At 37.7% G+C, this 22110-nt stretch overlaps 1 protein-coding gene across 2 annotated transcripts in view; it reads right to left on the bottom strand.

Moving 5' to 3' along the window:
• Positions 1 to 4516, bottom strand: part of epha4a (eph receptor A4a) — a 33605-nt gene extending 29089 nt beyond the window's left edge. For both annotated transcript variants that reach the window (XM_058395352.1, XM_058395353.1), the window contains exons 1-3: positions 4359 to 4516; positions 3034 to 3101; positions 1284 to 1947 (exon numbers count right to left, since the gene is read on the bottom strand). In XM_058395352.1, the coding sequence (XP_058251335.1) occupies positions 1284 to 1947; positions 3034 to 3101; positions 4359 to 4449 (823 nt within the window). In that variant the 5' untranslated portion in view covers positions 4450 to 4516. The remainder of the gene's footprint in view (positions 1 to 1283; positions 1948 to 3033; positions 3102 to 4358) is intronic.
• Positions 4517 to 22110: the final 17594 nt, after the last annotated feature.

Genomic DNA, 22110 nt, shown 5'->3' with positions numbered 1-22110 from the left:
TGGACAACAGACTATAATTCTTTGATTCCGTATGTTTGACTTTGGTGAGACTTGCCACCAAATATGATATCTAAAAAGGACTAAACTCAAACAAGATTTTGAATTCTCCACCAAGTCTCCATGTGGAATTTCAGCTTTGCCTGAATTATGGCAGCTTTTTGTTTTAAATCGTAACAGCTGAACAAAGAGAAGGGAGAGTGTGCGAGAAAGAAGAGCGAGAAAGAACCCAAAGAAGCAAGAGAGTGGAATGCCGCCTAGCATCGCCAACAAAAGAGTACCAAGAAAAACTACCCGTTTTTATAAAAGTGAACCCGTTTAACTAACCACCCGGACACATTTACTGAGAGACCGCCTGCAGAGACAGTACAACCCCTCCTCCTCCCCAGCCCAATGGAACCCTAAATTACACTGTGTATTTGTCATGTAATTAGTCCACTGAGATTGCCCTCATAAATAACCGACAGTGGACTGGCCAGCATGCCGTTTATCAAGCGTGCACAAGCTCTGACCCTCTCCTGGACCAGATGCCTTTTACAGGCAAGTAAAAAAAAGGGCGAGGGGGCGTTCTCAAACTGTCCGCCTATCTCAAGGTTCTGCTGTTCATTTCTACTGACCTCAGCTTCACCCAGATGCTGGAAAGCCCTTCTGAACTCTTTAGCCAAGCCAAAGACAGTGAGAAGTGAAAGGGGGTAGAACAAATAAAAAGAAATGAATTCTCATAATTAACGTCTTTCCCCACAAAACTTTTCTATGAAACAAAAATCTCTCACCTTCACAGATAGCAAGAGAAGACCGCAAGGCAGTGTAAGAGAAATCAAACCTAATATAAAGTGTGTTTCTAAGGAATATTCTGAATGGCTGGAGCCTGAACAAAAATGATTATCAGTGATGCTTCTTGCTAAGGCATTCTGATGTGGAACAGAAAGATCCAGCATTGGCCTCTTAATCCACCGAGTTCTGCTAAACGTCCAGCTGTCTGAAGAGGAGCAAACGTCTAACATTGTCCAGCTGAGAAAACACAACACAGTCACGTTCAAATCGTGACATCTTGCTTTTTAATTCTTGTCTGGAAACTGAAAACCCATGCGTGTGCTGTGGAATATTATTTGGAATGCTACCAAATGTAATCCCCAATGATTTGATTTGACTATGGAGCTCCAAAAATATGAACCTCTGTAGCACTTCCAAGAGAGGTACACATGGCTCAGGAACCTCAAAAGAACCCAGAAAGACAAACAATGGACTATATCAAAGAGAAAAAATACAGGTACCAGACAACCTACCTTGGCATGCTCCTGCTCGCTCCTCAAATCCTGGGTTACACAGGCAGCTTCCAATTGGCACCAGCCACTCTCCATCAGCACCGCAATACATCTTGGGTACTTCACGCTCCTCTGAGTTGTCCACGCATGAGCCGCGGACCTCCACCAGCGATGACGTATCCGCACCCGTGGTCGTGTCCGGAAATTGAGCAAGGTTGCGTACAGTAAGTGGGCACTTCTTGTAAAAAATCCGCACAGACACCAGGGCGATGCACGCCCCCACATCCTGGAAGGCCAAATAGAAGCCTTTGCGTGTCAAGACGCCCACATCCCGTACCTCAGTGTTGAGCTTCATGATGCGATCTCCAATGTCCACCTGCGTAAAGCTCTCGTCAGCGGCAATTGTGTCAATCTTGATGAACTGGTTCTCACGGATGTACCGCTCTTTGTCATTGTTGGATTCGTAGTAGTAGAGGTTGAACGTCTCCTTGCATGTGCCCATAACGCCCGGTAAGCTGTTGCAGTCACGCAGAGTGAACTTGATCTCAACATAAATGCGCTGGGCCGCTCCGCGTGCGATCCAGTCTGTCCGAAGCCAGTTGTTCTGGTTAGGTTCCATCACGTTGCACACTTGGTACGTCCGGATGGGCGTGTTCTTCTCGTCCATGATGCTTACTTCTTCCCACTGACAGAAAGACAGAGAGAAAGATAGATTTAGTCATGGATACCCTTGTCTCAGCAGGTGCACAACATCCCACACCGCACACTCAGATTGCATTGCATCGATCACTTGCTGATGAGAATTTAATCACACATCTGCCATCCCATCAGCTCCCATCAGAATAAAAAGATTTGCAAAGTAAACTTTGAAAGTGGGGATTTCTCAAACAGTAAAATCTGGCAGGTTACATTGTTTGGAAACATTATGGCCTCTCTGGGCTTTTTTTGGAGATTTGGCCCTAACTGTACTTGAAATCTGGAAGCACTCAAGGCTATGTCAAGTTGTCAAGTATCCAGTAGAGCTTTACACAACTGAGACCAAATCTGTATTAGCAAAGAAGCACCTTGAGACTTGATCCTTTGTCTAAACATCAGTATTTAATTCTTTCTTCAACTTATTATAATCACATTACATTTTTAAGTTCGGGAAAAAAAATCCAGTTCATATTTCAGTATGCACTTAAAAAAGGTTTTATTTTTTGTTTGTTTGGTTGAACATTTATCACAGCCATTAATAAACGTAAGAAAATGTCCATGCATGAGTCTGCTGAGAGTTTAAAACAAAAAAAATGCTGAACTGACAAAGAAATCCCAAAAGGCCTGTCATGATTTATGACGCTTTCTTTCCTTCGGATGTCCAACTGTCGCAGCAATAAAGCCATTTTCAATGTAGTATAGCTACTTGAGGCCATGGTAAAGAGATCTTTTTTCCTTCTACACAAAGCTGGAATTTTGCTTCTAGATCATCATCGCGGTGGCATTGTTTTGAAAAGAGCAAGCTAATTGTTTTTAGCCTTACAAACAGTTCACATTCAAATATTCCTTTCCAATAAGCAACTTATTGACTTTTTAACTACTTTTGCTTCTTGTTCCACTGAGGCCCTGTGCTGTAATAACTTAATGGCTGAATCACAAATGCCTCATAGAGCACCATGTAATATGAACCATCCTCCCATACCCAGCGTAATGGACTTTCATAGAGTTTTCTTGAAGGAAGAAAAAGTTAAAACCAGCTGTTTTTTTTGGTTCTGTTATTTTTTTTATGACTTACCCCTCCTTCTGTAGGACTGGAAACCCATTTCAGCTCACCCTGCACTGTTCTCGAGTCCAGTAAAGTCACTGCAACAAAAAAAATGAGACATACAACAACTGTGATGGAAAGATGTTTTTTTCTGAACTTTTTATACGATTTGCATTTTTCAGGATTAATAATAAGAACAATATGTCTCTTTTGGTATGTTATTTATTTATTTATTTATTAAGTATGATTTTATCTCAAAACAATTGAACATATTTCCTGCTTGCTTGTAAGTCTAGTACATAATACACAGGCCTGACTAAAGATACTTCTCTCCTACTATAGATAGCGCGATAATATTATCTGAAGAAAGATCCCAAAATCTCTTTTTCTTCTGGTTTTCTTTTGCTGCCCTGTCTAAAATATTCTCATCATACAGACAAAAATGTTACCCCCTTTTCTCACAACCATTTGCTGTGCTGTAAATCATGTTTGAAGTCCACAAGCTGATCGGAAACATTCTTTGAGTTAAAAGAGTTAAACAAAACACTGAGATTTTTTTTGTTTGTTTGTTTCGAGCTGGTATTTCAGATTTTTTTATTGTTTGTCTGTTTAAGTGAAAAAATCTATAAAATGCACAAGAAATCAAAAAGCAAATAAATAAATAATAACAATAAAAATAATAAATAAAAGAAAATATAATAACATGGGTTTTCAAGAATTCTATATTGCCAAAAAATTTTGGGGGGAAATATCAAAATTCTGCATATCACAGTTTGTTTATTTTTTTATTTATTTGCAAGGATTCATGGTTTATTTTCGGTTTATATCCATACAAAAGAGTACTGGCTAGAACATGATCTTTGTGGAAAATTCAACAAAAATTTAGCCGACATTAACGAAAAACATGATTTAAAAAAAAAAAAAAAACTTTTCAGTCTCAAAGGAGATTCCTGAATTTCTGAATAAGTAATTCTGTGAACGGTTTTAGCAGCATGAATTTGATGTCCTTTTTTTTTGTCTTTTGCTGTTTTGTTTTTTTTCTTTCCTCGAGCTCGAGCTCATTCGGCGTGATCATGCTCCGATGCGTAAAAGGTTAAAGGACTTTGGAACTGCAATTAGGAAAATCTGTACACAGGATAAATAAAGTTAATAGATAAATAAGTCTTTCATAAGTGATTAGTAAACTACTGTAGTCTCGATGAGCATTAAGAGCGCATCAGTAGCCTAATATATATGACAGTAAAACGCAAAAAACAACAACCTCTGCGTAAATCTCCGTTGCGCACAGGACGATCCCGGAAAAAATAAACAGAAAAATAAAAATAAGATCCCTGTAAGATTTCCATGCTCCTTACCTTCATTCGGAGGATAAACCCGTGCACTCGAAGCTGCGTGTGATATCCATAATAAGAGAGCCCAAGTCGCTGAGAACGCGATCGTTGCCATTTGCGCCGTTTCGCGAGCGCCGCCGAAGTCGCGCAAGCAGCGAGTGAAGAGCGAAAAGCGCCGCGCGCTCCTCGACAACACAAAGGGGCGGGGCCTGCGGGGCTGTCCGTCACCCTGAGGCAGCCAATCACCTGGCGTTAAAAAGTCTCACCGTGTCCTGGAATACCTAAACAGTGTGGAATAAAAGGGGGAGAAAATGGAGAGAGCAGCTAAATTGTCATGTTTTAATCTGAACAATGTCGGGTTTTTTTTTGTTTTGGAACGCAAATGAAGAAATAGAAGTCTTTTCTTCATATAGACATGATGTAGAATCATCCTGATTTAAAAAAAACATTAATCGGAGATGAATCAAATATACCTGGTTAGTGTTTGAAGATTATTACACACACACACACACACACACAATGAGAGAGAGAGAAAAAATGCAATGTTTATGTGAGTCGGTTTAGATGATGGAACGAGTCTCAGCGCAGAGGCATTGTTTATACTGGCGCGTGAGAAGTCCAAGGGCGCCGTCTATTGTTCGCGCAACGGAAAAACACGGCAGAAATCTCTGTGCCGGACACGTGCACAACGTAAGAATGCGTTTATGTGCGCGAGCATTTATCCTGTGCGTAGCGAATAAGTGAATCGTTTAGGATTTCAACTGCGCGAGGCTGTTGCGTATGTTTGACGCGATAAAGTGTCAATCACGCGCCCCCACCGGGACGCCCACTTCCACGCGCGCGCCTTCTTTCCGCCGCGTGATTTCGTCAATAGTGTAGCTCGGCAGATGCTCGCGCATCCGTGCATCCTGTGCAAGAATCGAGCGATAACGGTCTTCTGTTGACATGAAATGCATGTTAAGACGTCTTAGAGACAGCTAGTACTGACTAGTAAAAAAAAAAAGAGAGAGAACATAAATAAATAAATAAATAAATAAATGAATAAAGCACAGGGGCATGAATTTATAGGTAAATAATCATTACAGAGGTTCCAATAACATTATACCAAACATCATTCCCATAAGCATTTTAACATTGTTTTTTTATTCCTCTACCACATGTTTATTTTGCAGCAATTACATGTTTAAAAAGGACATACAAACATATACTTTTATCCATTTTTAGTTGCATTTAATGTTGCAAACCCTGTATTCCAATATCATTGTAATAAACACAGATTTTCCTCCCTCTCTCTCTCTCTCTCTCTCTCTCTCTCAGTTTTTGGATGTTATGAAGATCCAGAATCTTGTAAACTCCTCCTAAAATACTCGACACTGAAGATTCCTTTCAGAAATGTTAACAGGTATAAACAAGAGCAGGATTTCAAGGAGAGGCCTAAGCAGTCTGGCTAAAATAAAAATCATAATAAAAATCGAATAAATAAATCTTCCAATGATGTTTTTATGTAAAAGCTAGTAAAGGTTTATAATGCCATGTGGATGTTACATACGCTTACGTACATTTATAGTAACGTTTTCGAACGTTTTAGAGGTGATTTACATTGTACATTTTCCAAAAGTAAATATATATATATATATATATATATATATATATATATAAAACTGCCTTAAATTGACTGTTCTTGAGAGTGGATTCTATACACAAAAAGATTAAATAACAAGTCATTTGTTAATCTATTTGTTATTAGCTGTAGATTACATAGAAAATCCAGCGTACAAGTTGTTACCATAGAAACATAGTTACCATAGAAACGTTAGCATTTTAGAGCAAGCACATAAAGATTCACTTGTGATTTGAAGCATTTGAGGCTACAATGCTGGTTTAGCTGTGGTTAAATATTTTTAAATAAAAACCTGACTAATCAGATGTGAGAACACAGCATCACTGTGGCGTAAAGATTATGTCTAGCAAAGCAAATATTTAGTATGGAATCGTACGCAAAAAACGAAGGCAAACTGCCTCATAAACACATTCTGTAAGTGACAGAATGACATCCTGTCTCTGAGAAGGATGAAGGGAACATTGTTAATAATAAATGATGGACAAACTTAAGTACGTCAAGTGGTTACAGGTAAATTAAAGTCTTGTGAAAAGACACATTCTTTGGGAAAATCCAAGAATTAGCTGAATTTGCCAAACTAGAAGGTTCTGAGATAGCGAAATATTATAGATATGGGCAAAACCTTGGACAAACAAGGTGCAGTATCCCTTTAAGCTAACTTGTGTACCCTAGAACATAAGTCTTACGTAAACACCAGCTTGCCGTTCTCTCACACTTTTAGCATGCTACGTTTTGTGTGAACGCAGCGGGTACTTCCTGGCAGCCTATTGGCCAGAACAGCGGATGAATTGTTGTCAGTTTGGGGCCCGTTGGGATCTTTTTCCTATAATGGCATTAGCCTGAGGAGCAGGTGACGTTTGGACTTCAGTCTCCAAGGGCCGCATTCGTGACGCTTTGTGGCGCCACCGTTGCTCCGCCGAAACCATTTCACCGGGCATAATGATGCAGGGAGGAGCATCTGGCGTTCCGAGATGGGCGCCCGACATCGATTGTCACTCAAAAGCGTTGAGGAGAATGGCGTTTTATTTTCCCAATCTGCACGAGACGCTGCGCAACCATAAAGGCCCAATTAGCCTTGAGGAGGCAGTGGTTCGCTTCTCCAATCACGTCGGGTCCATATTGACGGCCAACACCAGTGGGCGGGGGGCACCGCTTTCACCTCGCGCCCGTTGTCCTTGGTCATTTGTGTCACCATCCTTTTTGATTGATTACACTCGGACCATTTTCCATTCTCCTCCTGGATTCGCAGGTCATTCCCCTAATGCTGCGCCCCCACACCCGGTTTTGTTCTCCGAACCCCAGATGGCATCTGCCCACACATCTGTATTGTCCAAGCAGAGCGCCCAAACAACCCCCGAGGGAAGTTCCGACATCCTGGCGAATCTTTCCCCACCCCTCCCTCTTAGTGTAACTCATTTCAGACCCTTTATGTACATTACATACAGTCGTGCAAAACGTACGCTGCTCCCGACCGTAAGATGGAAGCCCTTGAAAATACGGAATGGAGGATTGCTGGAGCTCTGGAGAGGGGGATGAATGCAGGCAGGGCGCATTGAAAGAATCCGCTCAGCAGTCTGGAGTTGTGTAGGTGGATCGGATGAAGGAACAAAGAACATGATGGAGAGGTTTACACATTGAGCGAATGCTCAGAAGGGGGGCTAAGAACCTCTTCTTAAAAAAAAAGGCAAGCTTAGAAATCTTGCTCTTATCTACAGGATGGATTTTGATAGGGTTGCTTTTTTATAAACTTCTTGACAAGTACACCAAAGAAATGTTCTAGATCAGAGGTCATCAAGTGGTTGTCTGTGGTCCAGTAAAGTGTTTCATTGGACTGAACCCAGGATATGAAAAAATGCTATAACAAAGCCAACAAATGTCTAAAACAACATAAATCATCATGGCTTATGTGTCAAATCCAATGGTAAACTAGAATTATTTAGCTAAAGGCAGCGCTTCAGATCAGATCATGAATAGAGACAATAGCAAGAAAAGGACACTGTCTATAAGCTAATCACTAATTGGGAAGGTCATCTAATCATCTAATTCACCTTCAGACTTCAGACCCTCTCCAAACGTGTTGTTATTGTGAAGACCTTTACATCTCAGTTAGAGCTCAACTTTCTCTCTGGAGCATACCCACGGATTCAAGACTTGGCTAATCAAGTGCTAGCTTGTTTCGCCCGCGCTTATGTTCATCTCCCTGGGCGAAAGAGAAATCAATCGGCAGCGAAGGCAGTCCTAATCACCATCAACAAACAATCTCTGATGGTCTTTCCTTCATTCCATTTGTAATTGAGAAAAGAGAGCTAATATGGATATTCATTAGGAAGGTTATGCAAGGCTGTAGTGTTGTTGTCCTTAATTTTTACCTTACTAATTTCTCCTCTGACTTCTGAGACACTACAATACAAGAATTTTAAATAATTCACTCTAAAATGCAAACACTGAGGTAACATGAGGTAAATTGAGGCAAACTGGCTCAGTCTTTGCTAACATTCAGACTAAAGTAAAAAAAAAAATCAGTGTTAACTCAGACCACACCAGAATCTTGAGGGGTTTTGCACCTAGCCTATGTTCTTCTCGCTAATTCCTCAGCTCTTTAAAGTCTACGTAGAATGTAAATAACAGTCCGGCGCTAGCTAGTAAAAGCTGTCTTCAGATGTTTAACGCTATATGGATCTTTAATGGTCTGGAGTGTCCCACAACGCTGGGAAAAAAACAAGTGGAGTCATTAGCAGGGGGAAGACATCGCGAGGCTGTCTCACAGCACCTCAGCAGCTGTCACGACTCGACTCTACTTAACACTGCAAGCCAAGCAGCGGAGGAAGAAAAAAAAAAGGCAGAAGGCGATGAGCTCAGGTGCAAAGAGTCACCGCGAAACATGTTATGAAACATTTCAGCACCTTACTGTGACCGCAAGCATGGAAGAACTTGTTTTTTTTTTTTTAAAGCAGTATATTTCTCATTTTTATTTCATTTTTTACCACAACGCTGTCGGATTGTCAAATCCTATTGGCCAGAAGATGAGGTGTTACTTCATTCATTTTCTGTAATTCAGAGTACTGTCATTTGTTTATATAGCAACAGTAAATAAATTCGCTGATAATTTATGTATAAGGAACATTCTGGTAAAAATTTTATTAGAGAACTAAAGAACTAAATTATCTTTCAGATGCAGTCTAGCATTAAATGTAGCTAAAATAGATTAAAAAATATACCAGATTGCTCTTGCTGTCTTCTTCGGTCAACTTTGTCACTTTCCTTTGTAGATTATTGATATTTATCATGTGTTGTTCCTTACTTATTCTAAAGAAAAAAGACAGACTTTGTTGTCGTTCCATATACATCTGTAGGTCTCCGAGTTGCGAGTTCTGGCGGAGACGTGAGGTTTGACATGTAAACAGAAGCAGCAAACAGTAGCAGGTGCTTGCAGTAAGGCAGGAAACACAGGAGGCCATTTTGTTTTTTCATTTGCTCAAACAGCCAATTGAGAACACACACACATGTGCGCCAAAGCAAATAATGCCATATGCAGCACTAAGGACAGACGTATGGCCGTATGCACATGCACATAAATACAATAACAACGGCAATGCTTGAGGAAAAAACAGCTAGGTACCTGACACTAATACAAGATCATGATTAGATTTCACAGCGTCAGACCTCTACTTAGATATGCGAATATCAGGAATTCCGTACACGGCGTCATGCTTCCATCTGTTCTTGTTGGCATATTGATTTCTGAGGCGCAGTGGAATCCATGTAGCTTTCCAAGGTACAGAAGTTAAAAATTCCGCTCTGTCAGCTCTGCGATTGTTTAAATAGCGCAAAAAATAAATCTACAGTATGCGCGTGGTGTCGCGTGTAATTACAGATCCTTATAGTAAGAAAAATGTGAAGATTTTTTCTTTGGCTTTGAGATGGTGAATAAGAAATCCGCCATAAAGACATCTGGCTCCTTTAATTAAGAAGTACAGAAGCCGCAGCAACATTTACAGATGCTAGACGTTTGATAAGCCGCTTAGAAACACACGCTCTCTGAGACTTTAATTACCGGAGGTGTAAATTGAGCTGTGTTTAAAGTAATAACAGGAAGATGACATCAATATTACAGCAAAACAGGAGTCAGCTCACACACATTAAGCTGCTAGAATGAGCACGGCAATTAGCGGTAATTGTGTCGCCGTCTTTCATAGACGAATTGTTTAGGCTTGATGTTATTTCCAAGGTAAAGAAGAGGAGAGAATTCCAGCTTCTGATTGGTCAGAATTCCAGACGCTAAACATAATTGGAGACTCATAACAAACAAATGCAAACTAAACAAAACATAATTTTGAAAGAATGTTTTATTTAAGTGTCTAGAGCGTCAACACCATTTTCCACCATGGGAAAGTCTTCAGGATGGATGGAGAAAGAAAAAGAAATGATGAAAGGATGAGTAAGTTAAGTTTCTTGGAGGGTTTTTTTCTATACTGTAGGGAATGTTTCTCTTGGGCATGTGAGAGTGTGTGATAGTGTGGCGCTAACAGACTCACTGGTGGTCTTGATCTTGTCTGACTTGTCATCTTTTGACCCCTTCGGCTCCAACTCTTTTGCTGTCAGGCCCCACAATGCCTAGTGCTTCTCCTTTGGCATTTTGATGGTGTCAAAATTCAAGAAACCCGTCGGGGTCTGATAAGAACCGTCTCCAAAAATACCACTCAGCAGCCTCAAGAGTCCAACACGTCTAGAGAAAAGCCATCCACCAAACCTGTCAAAGCTTATATTTATATATATTCCGTTTTCACTCACTAGGGCTATGATCTGAAACATTAAACATGGTACAGCAGCATGCCTACAATACCAACCTTCTTGTTTTTCTTCTTCTTCTTTTCTATAAAATCCAGTTATTCTGAGATAATACTTGAGATTAAAAACAATGCCATTGTTTTCAAATAACAAAAAAAATAAATTCACTGGTGCCTTTTAAACATTTTCCTCTGAGGCTATTAAAAACCCATAATGCTGATGAATATTTTTATTGTTTCCATAGTAACAGCTAACTTCTAGAATTCCACAAGCTGGAAAACTAATAAATTGTCCCTTGGGATTTAGCAGATGTTTTTTCCCCTAGTTTTTGTGCTTTTTCTTTTCTTTTTTCTTTTAGAAAACTACTTGAGTTGCCAAAATCAAAATGCAATGATGTCACATGGTGCATCATGGCTCAAATCTACAGAAAATCTGCAGTAATGAAAAATAATTTTTTTAAAAGTTTTGCCTAATATTGATTCTTGATTTGGTTTTCATTTGTGCGATTGCAAAATCTGGAAATCCTGGAGGGAGTGATTAATAAACAGATTTGAAAAATGTTCATTGGTTAACAAAGAAAAACATCTAAAATTTGAAATTTCAGAAATGCTAATCTTATTATTAACAATTATTATTATTATTATTCCAAGAGAGAAAAGAAAATCTAGTGATGAAACAATTCTTTATTTATGTCAGAAAATACTGTGGTAGAGGAGGAAGAAAAACAAGGATGGAAGTGCTGTTATATTTTTCCTATAACGGACCACATATAAACACAGAGTAGTATTCTTCCCTTGCACCAAAAATCACCAATAAACCAAAACCTTTGTATATTTAACTTAGTCCTAAATGTGTATGGAATTTTTAACCTGTTCCCAAATTCCACCATTTCATTCCTCCATTTCTCTCATAGCCTCTTGGAAAGAAAAAAAAGAAAAGAAAGAAAGTTCAGCTTCCATTTAATTGCTCTAATGTCTCTCGTGTCCGGCGTCCCTGTGTGAAACCTGAGCCTTACCCCCCCACACCCCATTTTCTTCATTGCTACTATTCTTACCTCCCTGTCTCTCCAATTAGATCCCATTAGCTAGAACCCATTAAAATTCTTTGCTCCAATTTGGACTGAACATTTCTTGGTCAAAGACAGTCTTACTACAGGTTGGGTGGAACAGCTGAAAGCCTCCAAGCTACCATTGAATCCGAACACTGAATCTGGGAGTCTATATTCCTGAACAAGGTCTTTCGGAACAAGGAAGACACATGCAGTCCTTGTTAGCTTGTAGTTTGCCCTCTGAAGCCAGAAGTGAGATAACGTTGGGTGAAAAATGGCTTGGTGTATGTTTGCACTCTCCCATGCTTAAAGAGTCAAATGTTTCTCCTGTGTTCAACATGTTAACCATTCATAGTTCCACACACACCTTCCTCTCATCACTATTGGTCAAAGGTATGTACTTTAATACCCATCTATCTTGCTTGTTTGAATTGCGCCGGTGATGAATGATATTTATTCAGCACCGGACCTTGAGGTAGCTACATTTTAGCAGCCATTAATAACGGACATGGCGTGCCCATGTCAGAGGCTAATCTTTTTTTTTTTTGGCGGTGGACTGGAGGATGGGTTTTACATCCAATCCACATTAACGTCTCAGACCCTGATTTGTGCCTCCAACAAGCTGGACAAGCTTAATCAAGACAAAAGAGGCGTTGCTTTTGTCCCAATCTGAGCTGATTGGAATCGGGTAAGAGAGAGAGTGAGAGAGAGAGAGACAAAGAAGTGGTTAGGGGGTCTTTCATTTGTCCACCCACTCCCTGTCCAAACTCTTCCTGACAGAAAGAAGAAGAAGGGCACTGAAAGGACGGCCCTCCTCCTCCTCCTCCTCATCCACCTCCTCCTCATCCTCCTCCTCCTCCCCCCTGTGGTGTATGTGTGGGAGTACACGACCTGAGAGAAACCATGCACTTTCAGTATTTTATATTTTTTTCCCACAACCTGACTCAGGCTTGAGTTAATATCAAACTAGACTATAAGAAGTGTCCTAAGACAACTATAAGTATTTATACACTTCATACAGAATTTTTCTTTGCCTTTCCAATAGGTAGTCATGGATACTAAAAAAAAAAAAACTATACAAAGAAAAAAATTACTCAAAAAAAAACCTATCGTCACTATAGAAACACTAATGTATCAGGAGGACATATAGCAGATTAATCAACCAATCGGATTTGAGAATTCAGCTTTGATAAAACAGCATTTTTCTAATAGATACATTAATAATAATAATAATAATAATAATAATAACCAAAAAAGTTTAGAGTATTGAACTCACAAAAACACACAAATACACACACACACACACACACTCCTGTATGAGTGTTTAGCCAGATGGAACTCAGCAAGCAAAAGTTTTTGCCACTAAAAGGTCACACGTCTGGCCAAAACATACACAAAAAGACACAAACAAGCCCCGATCCGGGCGTCCGCGCCAAGAAAGCAAACACTTTGGAGCTGGCAGAACACTGCAGTTTGGAATGCGGTTCGAGGGAAACTCGCAAACTGCAGTGTAACCCATCCAAAACAAACCAAATGTGTCCTATACACACAAACACACTGAAATGCTCACTTTTACAGATGCGGTCCCTATTTTTTTTTTTTTACTGCTTCACAAAAGTTCATGCGGATAAAGTAGTTAGTGATGTGAAGTCCTTTCAAACCAGAATCTCTAAGACATGCAATGTACTGCTGATATTTTTATATTTATATTCATCTTAATCACAAATTATCAGAGCTTCTGTTATACTGTAGTATAAAATCCCTTTTAGTTTCTACTATCTTTTTTGTCTCCTCCATAATGTAATATTAACACACATTGGAATTTCTTAAAAGAAATGAAATGAAACAATCTTAAATACCTCCCTAATTTTAGTAAATAAGTAATCATCCAGTAGACACAATGTCTCGGTAAAGGCGATAAATCTAATGAGTAAAAATGAGTAAAATATCAACATGATCTTGCAAATTCACAGAAAACAGCACTACAGATCTTCCCAAGTTTCTAATATTGACATTGCCAACACTGTCTCACTAATTGTGTCTAATTTTTTTAAATGTCAAAGCTGGATTTCTATTATTTCGTCATATAATTATATATGTAATTAATTGTTTTATATTCTGGAGTTACATTTAAACATTTTAAACATGTAAACAAACAACAAAATGAATATACTGTATGACTCAGTGAGTCAAAGATTTAATTAAAGCCAAAAAGAAAGATATTTTAGATATAGGCCAATATATATGAAAATAAAATTTCTCATAGTGCAATACTTTTTTAGATTAAAAAATTAAACCATTGTAGATTGGTTTAAACATTACATAATTTCTTTTTCATACAATTTCATATTATTTTCAAAATAATAAAAATTAAATATTATAAAATAATACTATATATTATATTATATTATATTATATTATATTATATTATATTATATTATATTATATTATATTATCACACCACTATCATAATCACATCATATAGCTTCGCAAATAATTTTGCACAAATTACTCTAATAGAAAAAAAACCTATTAAAATACATGTATGTAATTTCTTTAATTAAAAATTTTAAAATACATACACCATATTTTGTTAATATTATACCAAATTTGATACATTATTAAAATTCAACATTATTTATAAGTTACTAAGTTATTATTATGTTTAAAAAAAAATAATCAAGAAGAATTTTTAGAATAAGCTAGGTAGATTTTTTGGGATAATATTTGCACCATTTTCAGGTGGGTTCCGTTTATTTATTTGTTTGTTTGTTTGTTTGTAGTATTGTCTAGTCTATAAACTCATCCAGGTTATTTCAGTAGAATGTCAAGTAACCAATAAGAAATGAAAGTGGTATAACCTTGATGCTCCTCCACGGAGCTTCACTGGATGTGAAAGTCCTCACAGCACTATCGTCGCTTTGCCCTTGACAGCACAAATCCCTTGTAATCTCGGGCCCCCCTTTCGCTGGGAGAAAGTGGTCTCTGAGTGGATTGGTGAAAAACAAAGGGCTGGAGTTAATGCTGGCCTACATGACAATGTAGACACATCTGCAGTAAACACACTGGGCTTACGGCTAGATTACAGCCCTGCATTGAGCATCAGTGCTGCAATCAACACCAGTGTGTAGAGCTGCACTGAAGCTTGGGGGCAAACACACCGAGCGCATGACAAGCAGACCTCCCTGGTGTTGCTTCCTCTGCTTTTACTGCCCCTGCAGCTGCCACACACACACACACACACACACACACACACACACACACTATACATTCATACACTTCTGTTTCAGGTTTCTGTTTTAATCCATATTCACCTCTACAGAAAATTTCTTTACACTTTAGTATTCATCTTTACAAAGATTAATTCATTTTGTTCCACAGAATTGTTGTTTATATCAAGCATTCTAATTATTTGCCATTTCTCAATCACAAAATGTAAAGGACTAAAAATGTTTTGAAAATGTGAAAATCATCACTCATAAGTTAACCTTTCTTTAAGAAGACCTGTTTTTATGTTTTTATTTATTTATTTATTTATTTATTTATTTATTTATTTATTTATTTATTTATTTATTTGTTCATTTATTTTTAATTTAATTAAATTAAATTTTTTATTTTTTTTTTAATTTATAGAACAATCAGTCATGGGAAAGTTTCGAAAAAGAGCAAAAGAAAGTGAGGGAAGAGCTCTTTACATCTACTACACCGAACAATAAAATCATTCAGTGTTTCTGTACATTTGACAAAGAACAAAGAAATTGAATTGTTTATGTAAAATTTTGTAAAAGCATAGTACAATGAAAGTGCTCCCTGAAAGATGACTTGAATACATTTGCTATTATTTTGCAAAATTAGAAAATAAAACATTATGTTCACATGAAACTATTTGCATATGAATGTCAGGGGATGGGATTCTAAACTCAATTTGCATATGCGCTTTTTTTTCCCAGAATTTTAAACTAATTAATTTTAATTGTTATGAACAATTTTTTCAAAGCCTAATTCTATTGTGTTGTGAAATGTTTTGAAACTTCATGTGTTTCTGTAGTTTTCTGTAGGTGTGTGATCGTGTGATTAGTGTGTAAAATTGTCTTAAATATTTGTTTTTGTCATTGTTTAATATGCTTTTAAACCTCAATTTAGCTGGGAACCTTTCATCCAATAAAGTTTGATTTCTTTTTTATTTATTTTTTTTTTAATTTTATGTTTATGTTTCTGCAGTTTTCTGGAAGTGTGTGATTGTATGATTAGTGTGTAAAATAATCTTTAAATATGTTTATTTTTAAGCATTTCCCTCAAGAGTAAAACACATACAAACTTAAAATGTATTTATTTTTAAAGTTAAATTTACTGATTTTTTAATGAGATTTAAACCTTACCAATCATACTTGATCATACTCGTCTAGTTTATTTCTTGAATATTTTTTTTTTAAGCGTAGACCATATATGACAATAGGAACTCACTTGTTGTGACATTAAACATAACTATAAATGGACAGAAATTGCAAGATGTCACCATTTATAAAACTGAAATCTTATCCTTCTGCCTCTGACCAACAGCATCCTTCCTTCTTACTTACAATTTATAGTTACAAACTTGTTTTTGTTTTTCATTTGGCATGTCAATAATTAGTTTTGTTTTGTTTTGTTTTTGGAACATAAAAACATACAAAAATATTATTATCTCTGAGATTTATTTGAATGTTAGACACTGCAACTCATCGGTCTGGGCTGCATTGGTGTTGAACCTCCAGGATTCTCTGATCTCTTGGGATCCATCTTTCCGAATTTTAGCTGAATCTGCACTTTGTCAAAGTGCTTCTGTGTTTTCTATCAATCACTGACGTGTTCCAAAAGAGCTGAGGCATTTTATAGCCAGACAATGCTACAACAACACACTTCCTATGCATCTTTTATTACTACTACTCAAAGTGTTTCACATGTCAAATGTAAAAACACACAAAAAAGAACAAGAAAAACTAAATTTAACAAAATCAGAATCAAATCCACAAAGAATGTAAAAGTGTGAAATTCATTAATATTACTACTACTATTACTGCTAATAATAATAATAATAATAATAATAAAAACAATAAAAATGGAAAATAGAAAATAATAACTAAAAAAAATTTTAGATTTCAGAATTCTGAATTTTCAGAATTTCAGAATTTTTTTGTATGCCACATTTTATTTTTAAAAAAGTTATTTTATTTTAACTTTTTTGATTGTTTTTGTCACTGTTTTATAGTATTGGACCATTTTTTAGGTAGAAAGCTGGGAATATTTCTCCCGAGAATTTTTTTTTCCTTTAGATTGATGGAATTCTCTCTCAGTGACCTAGTGAACCAGTATCGATGTCTTTATTGATAGAGACTTCAAAGTTAAGGACATCTGCTAAACGCAATTATATAAACGTAAATTTTAATCAAAAGCTAACTTGAAAAGATACACTAGACATACTGTATATGAAGCATACAAGTGTCACACACTTCAATGCTACTTGAATGCTAGAATAAGTCAAAAATAAAATAAAAAATTATTCCAAAATTTAATTTTTTTTTTTGTAATAAAAATGCTGCTAGATTTTGAACGTCTCTGATTTACACTAAAACTGCAATAAAGTAAACATCTTAGTAAGTAAAAATATCTTCATCTTTATCTAATATTTCCTAAAACCAAGTCTAAGATTATTAAAACACTGTTACACATTTCAGGCTTTATAAAGTCTTTTTTTTGTTGTTGTTTGTTTGTTTGTTTTAATATGGGTAATTTTTTCTCTGTTTAATTTTTACTTTTTTTTTTCAGTGATTTTCTTAATGTTTTCTTCCTTTTTTGAACTGAAATAAATGGAATTTTTCAGCATGGTATGAATTTCATAGCAAATGCATTATATTACAAGTTTTGAGTGACAGAATATAATTTCCCACTCAGTAAAGTGAAAGTTTATTTTTCCAGTTCTAGTATTTAGTCTTAAGTGACTTCCACAATGTTGCTGTTGAAAGCTCAATTCTGACTGGGCAGAAGGTGTTGCTTTCTAGCTTGTTTTAGCATATCATCGTTTCTATAGTAACAACTCCAACTTGTATGGCTCTACAAAAACATCAGCAACAAAAACAAAAATGCGTCAGTTAATATGACGGTCAGATTTGCTGTGCAGATTTATTACGGTTGGAAGGAGTCTCCAATTTTACTGCCTTGTCTTAAACTTCTTAAAGCATCCAGAAGAAGGAAAATGATCATAAACGCCTCCTTGTGTTTAGTTCGTGAATTACAGGAACACCACTTTTAATTTCTCAATCGTATTAATGTGACGCACTTCTTGAACAAGCTGTGTGTGTATGTGTGCAGATTGTGTCCTATGTTGTGTATATTGTAGTTGTGGTTTTTGTGTGTTGTTTTAAATGAGTACAAATTTGCATGTGTTATCTGGTGCATGGTGCTTTTGATTAAGTCATTTCTTTAAATCCACTTAGCACATCTTATTACGAATTAATTTTGTCTTTCAACTTACAAATGTGTGTGTTTGTAATGAAATAATGGTGCAGGATTAAAGCCTGCATTATTGTGAGTGTATTCAGAGTGTATTCTCTCTCTCTCTCTCTCTCTCTCTCTCTCTCTCTCTCTCTCTCTCTTGGATTGTCTATCTTTCTTTGTCTCTGTTTTAATCCCGCTCTTTGCCTGTCTATCTTACTGTCTATCTCTCTTTCTTTCTCTCTCTCTCTCTCTCTCTCTCTCTCTCACTCACACACACACACACACACACACAGGGAGGTAGACGCCCACTCTCTGAGTGCAGGGGGGGAGGAAGTGACAGAGAGCCGTGGAATTCCTGCTGTGTGTCTCACACTTCACGTATACTCGTTTAAGACACACACACACACACACACTTCTAAAATGACAAACGCACACACACCCACAAACGTTTACAATGACAATTAAAAGCATGCACACGTCAGACACAGCAGTTATACACACATACACGAGATCAGTCTAGAAGAAGGAGATACACACATGTGGACCCACACACACACACACACTCATTGCACAATGACAAATACACACCCACACACTTCATTCGCTCATTCATCTTTAGTAAGCACTTTTTCCAGCACAAACACACACACACAGACACACACACACACACACACAGAGTGCACTATAAGCCTGTATAAATGTAGTATAATGTATATATGAAAGGCTGAATGCTGATTGTTGCTGTTGTTAAGCAATGATGTAATGAATTCATCACCCTTCTAGCTAGTTTCAACTTTTTTCCTCTTTAGTATCTAATGGTTTTAATGGTCCTGGTGTGTCCATGTGTTTTTTGAGCTGTCAAATGTCTTCAACACCTCCTCAGGAACAGTCTTGATCACTCTATTTGTTGTTTATGTTCCCTCGCACAACCTGTGATCAGTTAACAAGTGACGCCTGGTAGTGCCTACTCAGCGAGGGATGAGGTCTCTTCAAACCAGGACCTTTTGGTCCTTGAACCTTGTCTATCCCTCAGTGGTGGAATGAACTTCCAGCCTCAATCGAGACACCGGAATCCTTCACTATCTTCAAAAAACTTATCATCCCCGCTCCAATTCTAAATAAATACATTTTCCATAGCTCTTATACTTCCTCTAGCACTCACTTAAAAATCTTGTATGTTTCTTTAGGTGAAAGTGCTTGTTAAATGAATAAATCTAACACTGATCACAACTCTTTACAGCTGTGATGATCAGAAAAGCATCTCAAAATGTACCGTTTGAGGCTACAGTTAAAGCTTATCCAGTCGTACAGGTGTTCCTAATAAAGTGGACAAGTGAATTGCTTCTGTGAAATTAAGAAAGCCCATATGACGAACCGGACGACGTGTCAGACTTGGGCCCCGTTGTGATAAGCTTCGGGATGCCTGTGTGCTCTCTAAGAGCCTTTCCCAGAGATGGTGCTCAAGTGCTCCAAGAATTCTCAGAGGAGGTCACGGGGTCACGATCGAGCCGTCATCCCTCTATCCGTCCATGCTTTTTTTCCCTTCCTTACACGAAGCAGAAGCCTGTCTTCATGAAAGGGTCAGAAGTTAAGGTTAGTGCCACACATGTACACACACCTAAATGATGATAGTGTGTAGCACGTGGGATTTCACTAGCCGAGACGACATGTACACACCACACCGACGCAACAACCTAGACTCACAAAATTCATGAGTAATTGTTTCACTTCGAATACTAGAGAAGAAGTGTTTGTCTTTTAGTCAGACTCCGCCCACTCCTAACTATCTCCTTGGTTACGTCTGAGGTATGAATACAAATGTGTGTGATTTCTGTATTACACTACATATGCGCAAGTCAAATGGCCTAAGCGGAGGAAAAACACACACACACACAAACAAGTTGCACTAAAAAATCACCTGGTCCAATTAATCCGACCATACTTGCTGAAAAGAGTCTCTCTCTCTCTCTCACACACACACACACACACACACACACACACAATTACCATGTTGTTATATTGGGTCACTTGGACCACCACTACACGTTTTGCAAACAGAAAACAAAGTCACACACACACTCACACAAACACGCACTCATATAAACACACACACACAGTTGTCCTGCAGGAACCCAGGCCAGAGTGGCACAATAAATCAATGTGCCAAAGACAGGGGACAGCAGTAACTCTCTCTCTCTCTCTCTCTCTCTCTCTCTCTCATGGATGTAAAGGAGAGTCTTTGTGTGGTAGCTGCAGAGGGACAGAACAGATAACAGATGGATTTATGGCAGGGATTAAGCCCTGGGATTAGGGCACCTTGAACTGTCTTGATAGCGCACTTTCTCATGTCACATTTAGCATTATCACAGATACTAAAAAGAGAAGGAGCAAATACTCTCTTTTCATCTCCCTCTGCTTCTTCTAATGTTAGACCTGCTTCTTTATCCTGCTATTATCTCTCGACGAAGCTGAAAACAGTGAAGCATTAATGTATAAATGTATGGCCCGGGTTTTACAATGCTCTAGTATTTGATAGCAGCGGCATCAGGACTCGAGCCACAAGGTCAAAGCCTAGCTGAGATTGTTTGTTTCGAAGCCATGTCTCATTTTAATTAGTGATCTGATAGAACACATGCATAGAAAAGAAGACTAAATTATACAGCAACAAAATGGCTGAAATTATATCTATACAGAGAGACCTTCTGCTAGACTTCTGAATGCTTGATTCTGATTGGTTAGATGGTTTGGTTGTTGTTTCACCTTTATACCCCCTTGTTGTTAGTACTTTATACCCTTACTTTAAGTTTGTGGAAATAGGAATGGAAGGCTTTGTAGTTCCTCGTAAACATTTTGTTTTGTTTGCTTCATGAGAGGGAAAAAGAAGAAGGTTCTGCAACATTAAACATAGCTACAAACTGACAAAAACTACTATGTGACCCCATTTTCTCCCAGTTTAGTCCCGCTACCAAATAAGGAGGACATGGGCGATTCCACTTGGTCCCTCCATGTCACCTCATCCTTTTGGAGTCTAGACCATGATAAGTTACATGGCAGCTGAGAACGCTTGGAGGAGAGCACTAATACTGCATTCACACATGCATGTGATTTTATTGCTGCAAGCAGCTGTACTATAAAATCACTAATAGTAGCATACCTGCTACTGGTTTTCATAGTAATAGTAATAGTAAAACATATCTTAGAAGGTGGTGTAACTAGCATGCTACTTGGCTACAAAATCAGACAAAAATGAAGAAGAAAATTGTGTGCTCTTTGTATTGGATCATGTCTGCTCTCCTGTCTTAACTCCTATTGGTAGTCCCATCCCTGGACACTCCCACATTTAGTTACTGATGATCGATGTAGCTCATGTCTCAAGAAATCGCCAACTCTCATTGTACATGAATCGTCTCTAGTTGCATTTTTGTTGCGAGTCGCTGTATGTGTGAACGTCACATAAGTCACCTGTCATCATATAGAAGTCCACAATCATCAAGACCTTCCTTTGCATGCAGAGAAATAAGGATGTTCTGCTAATTCTAAGTATTAACAGGAAACCTTGACTCTTAAAGACACTTTAGAACGAGATACGTGTCATTAAATGAGTTACTGAGGTAAAACCAAGACTGATCACTGCAACCAGGCTGAGTCATTTCTTTTCATTTTGCACAGACAAACTTTGCAGATCTACTCGGTGTCCCAGAAAATGAATGACTATACCATAAGCAACTAGCTTTATAGTGATCAAAGGAGACAGTGATCAGAAAGTATACTCCCAGTTCTGGCATTTAAAAGATGAGATTCAAGGCTCAGTCATGAACAAATTGATAAATCTAAGGGTTCTGTTC

The sequence above is a fragment of the Hemibagrus wyckioides genome, linkage group LG07 (assembly GCF_019097595.1).
Source record: "Hemibagrus wyckioides isolate EC202008001 linkage group LG07, SWU_Hwy_1.0, whole genome shotgun sequence".
Taxonomy (NCBI): domain Eukaryota; kingdom Metazoa; phylum Chordata; class Actinopteri; order Siluriformes; family Bagridae; genus Hemibagrus; species Hemibagrus wyckioides.
Note: the sequence above shows the minus strand (reverse complement) of the source record. Positions and strands in the feature narration are given on the sequence as shown.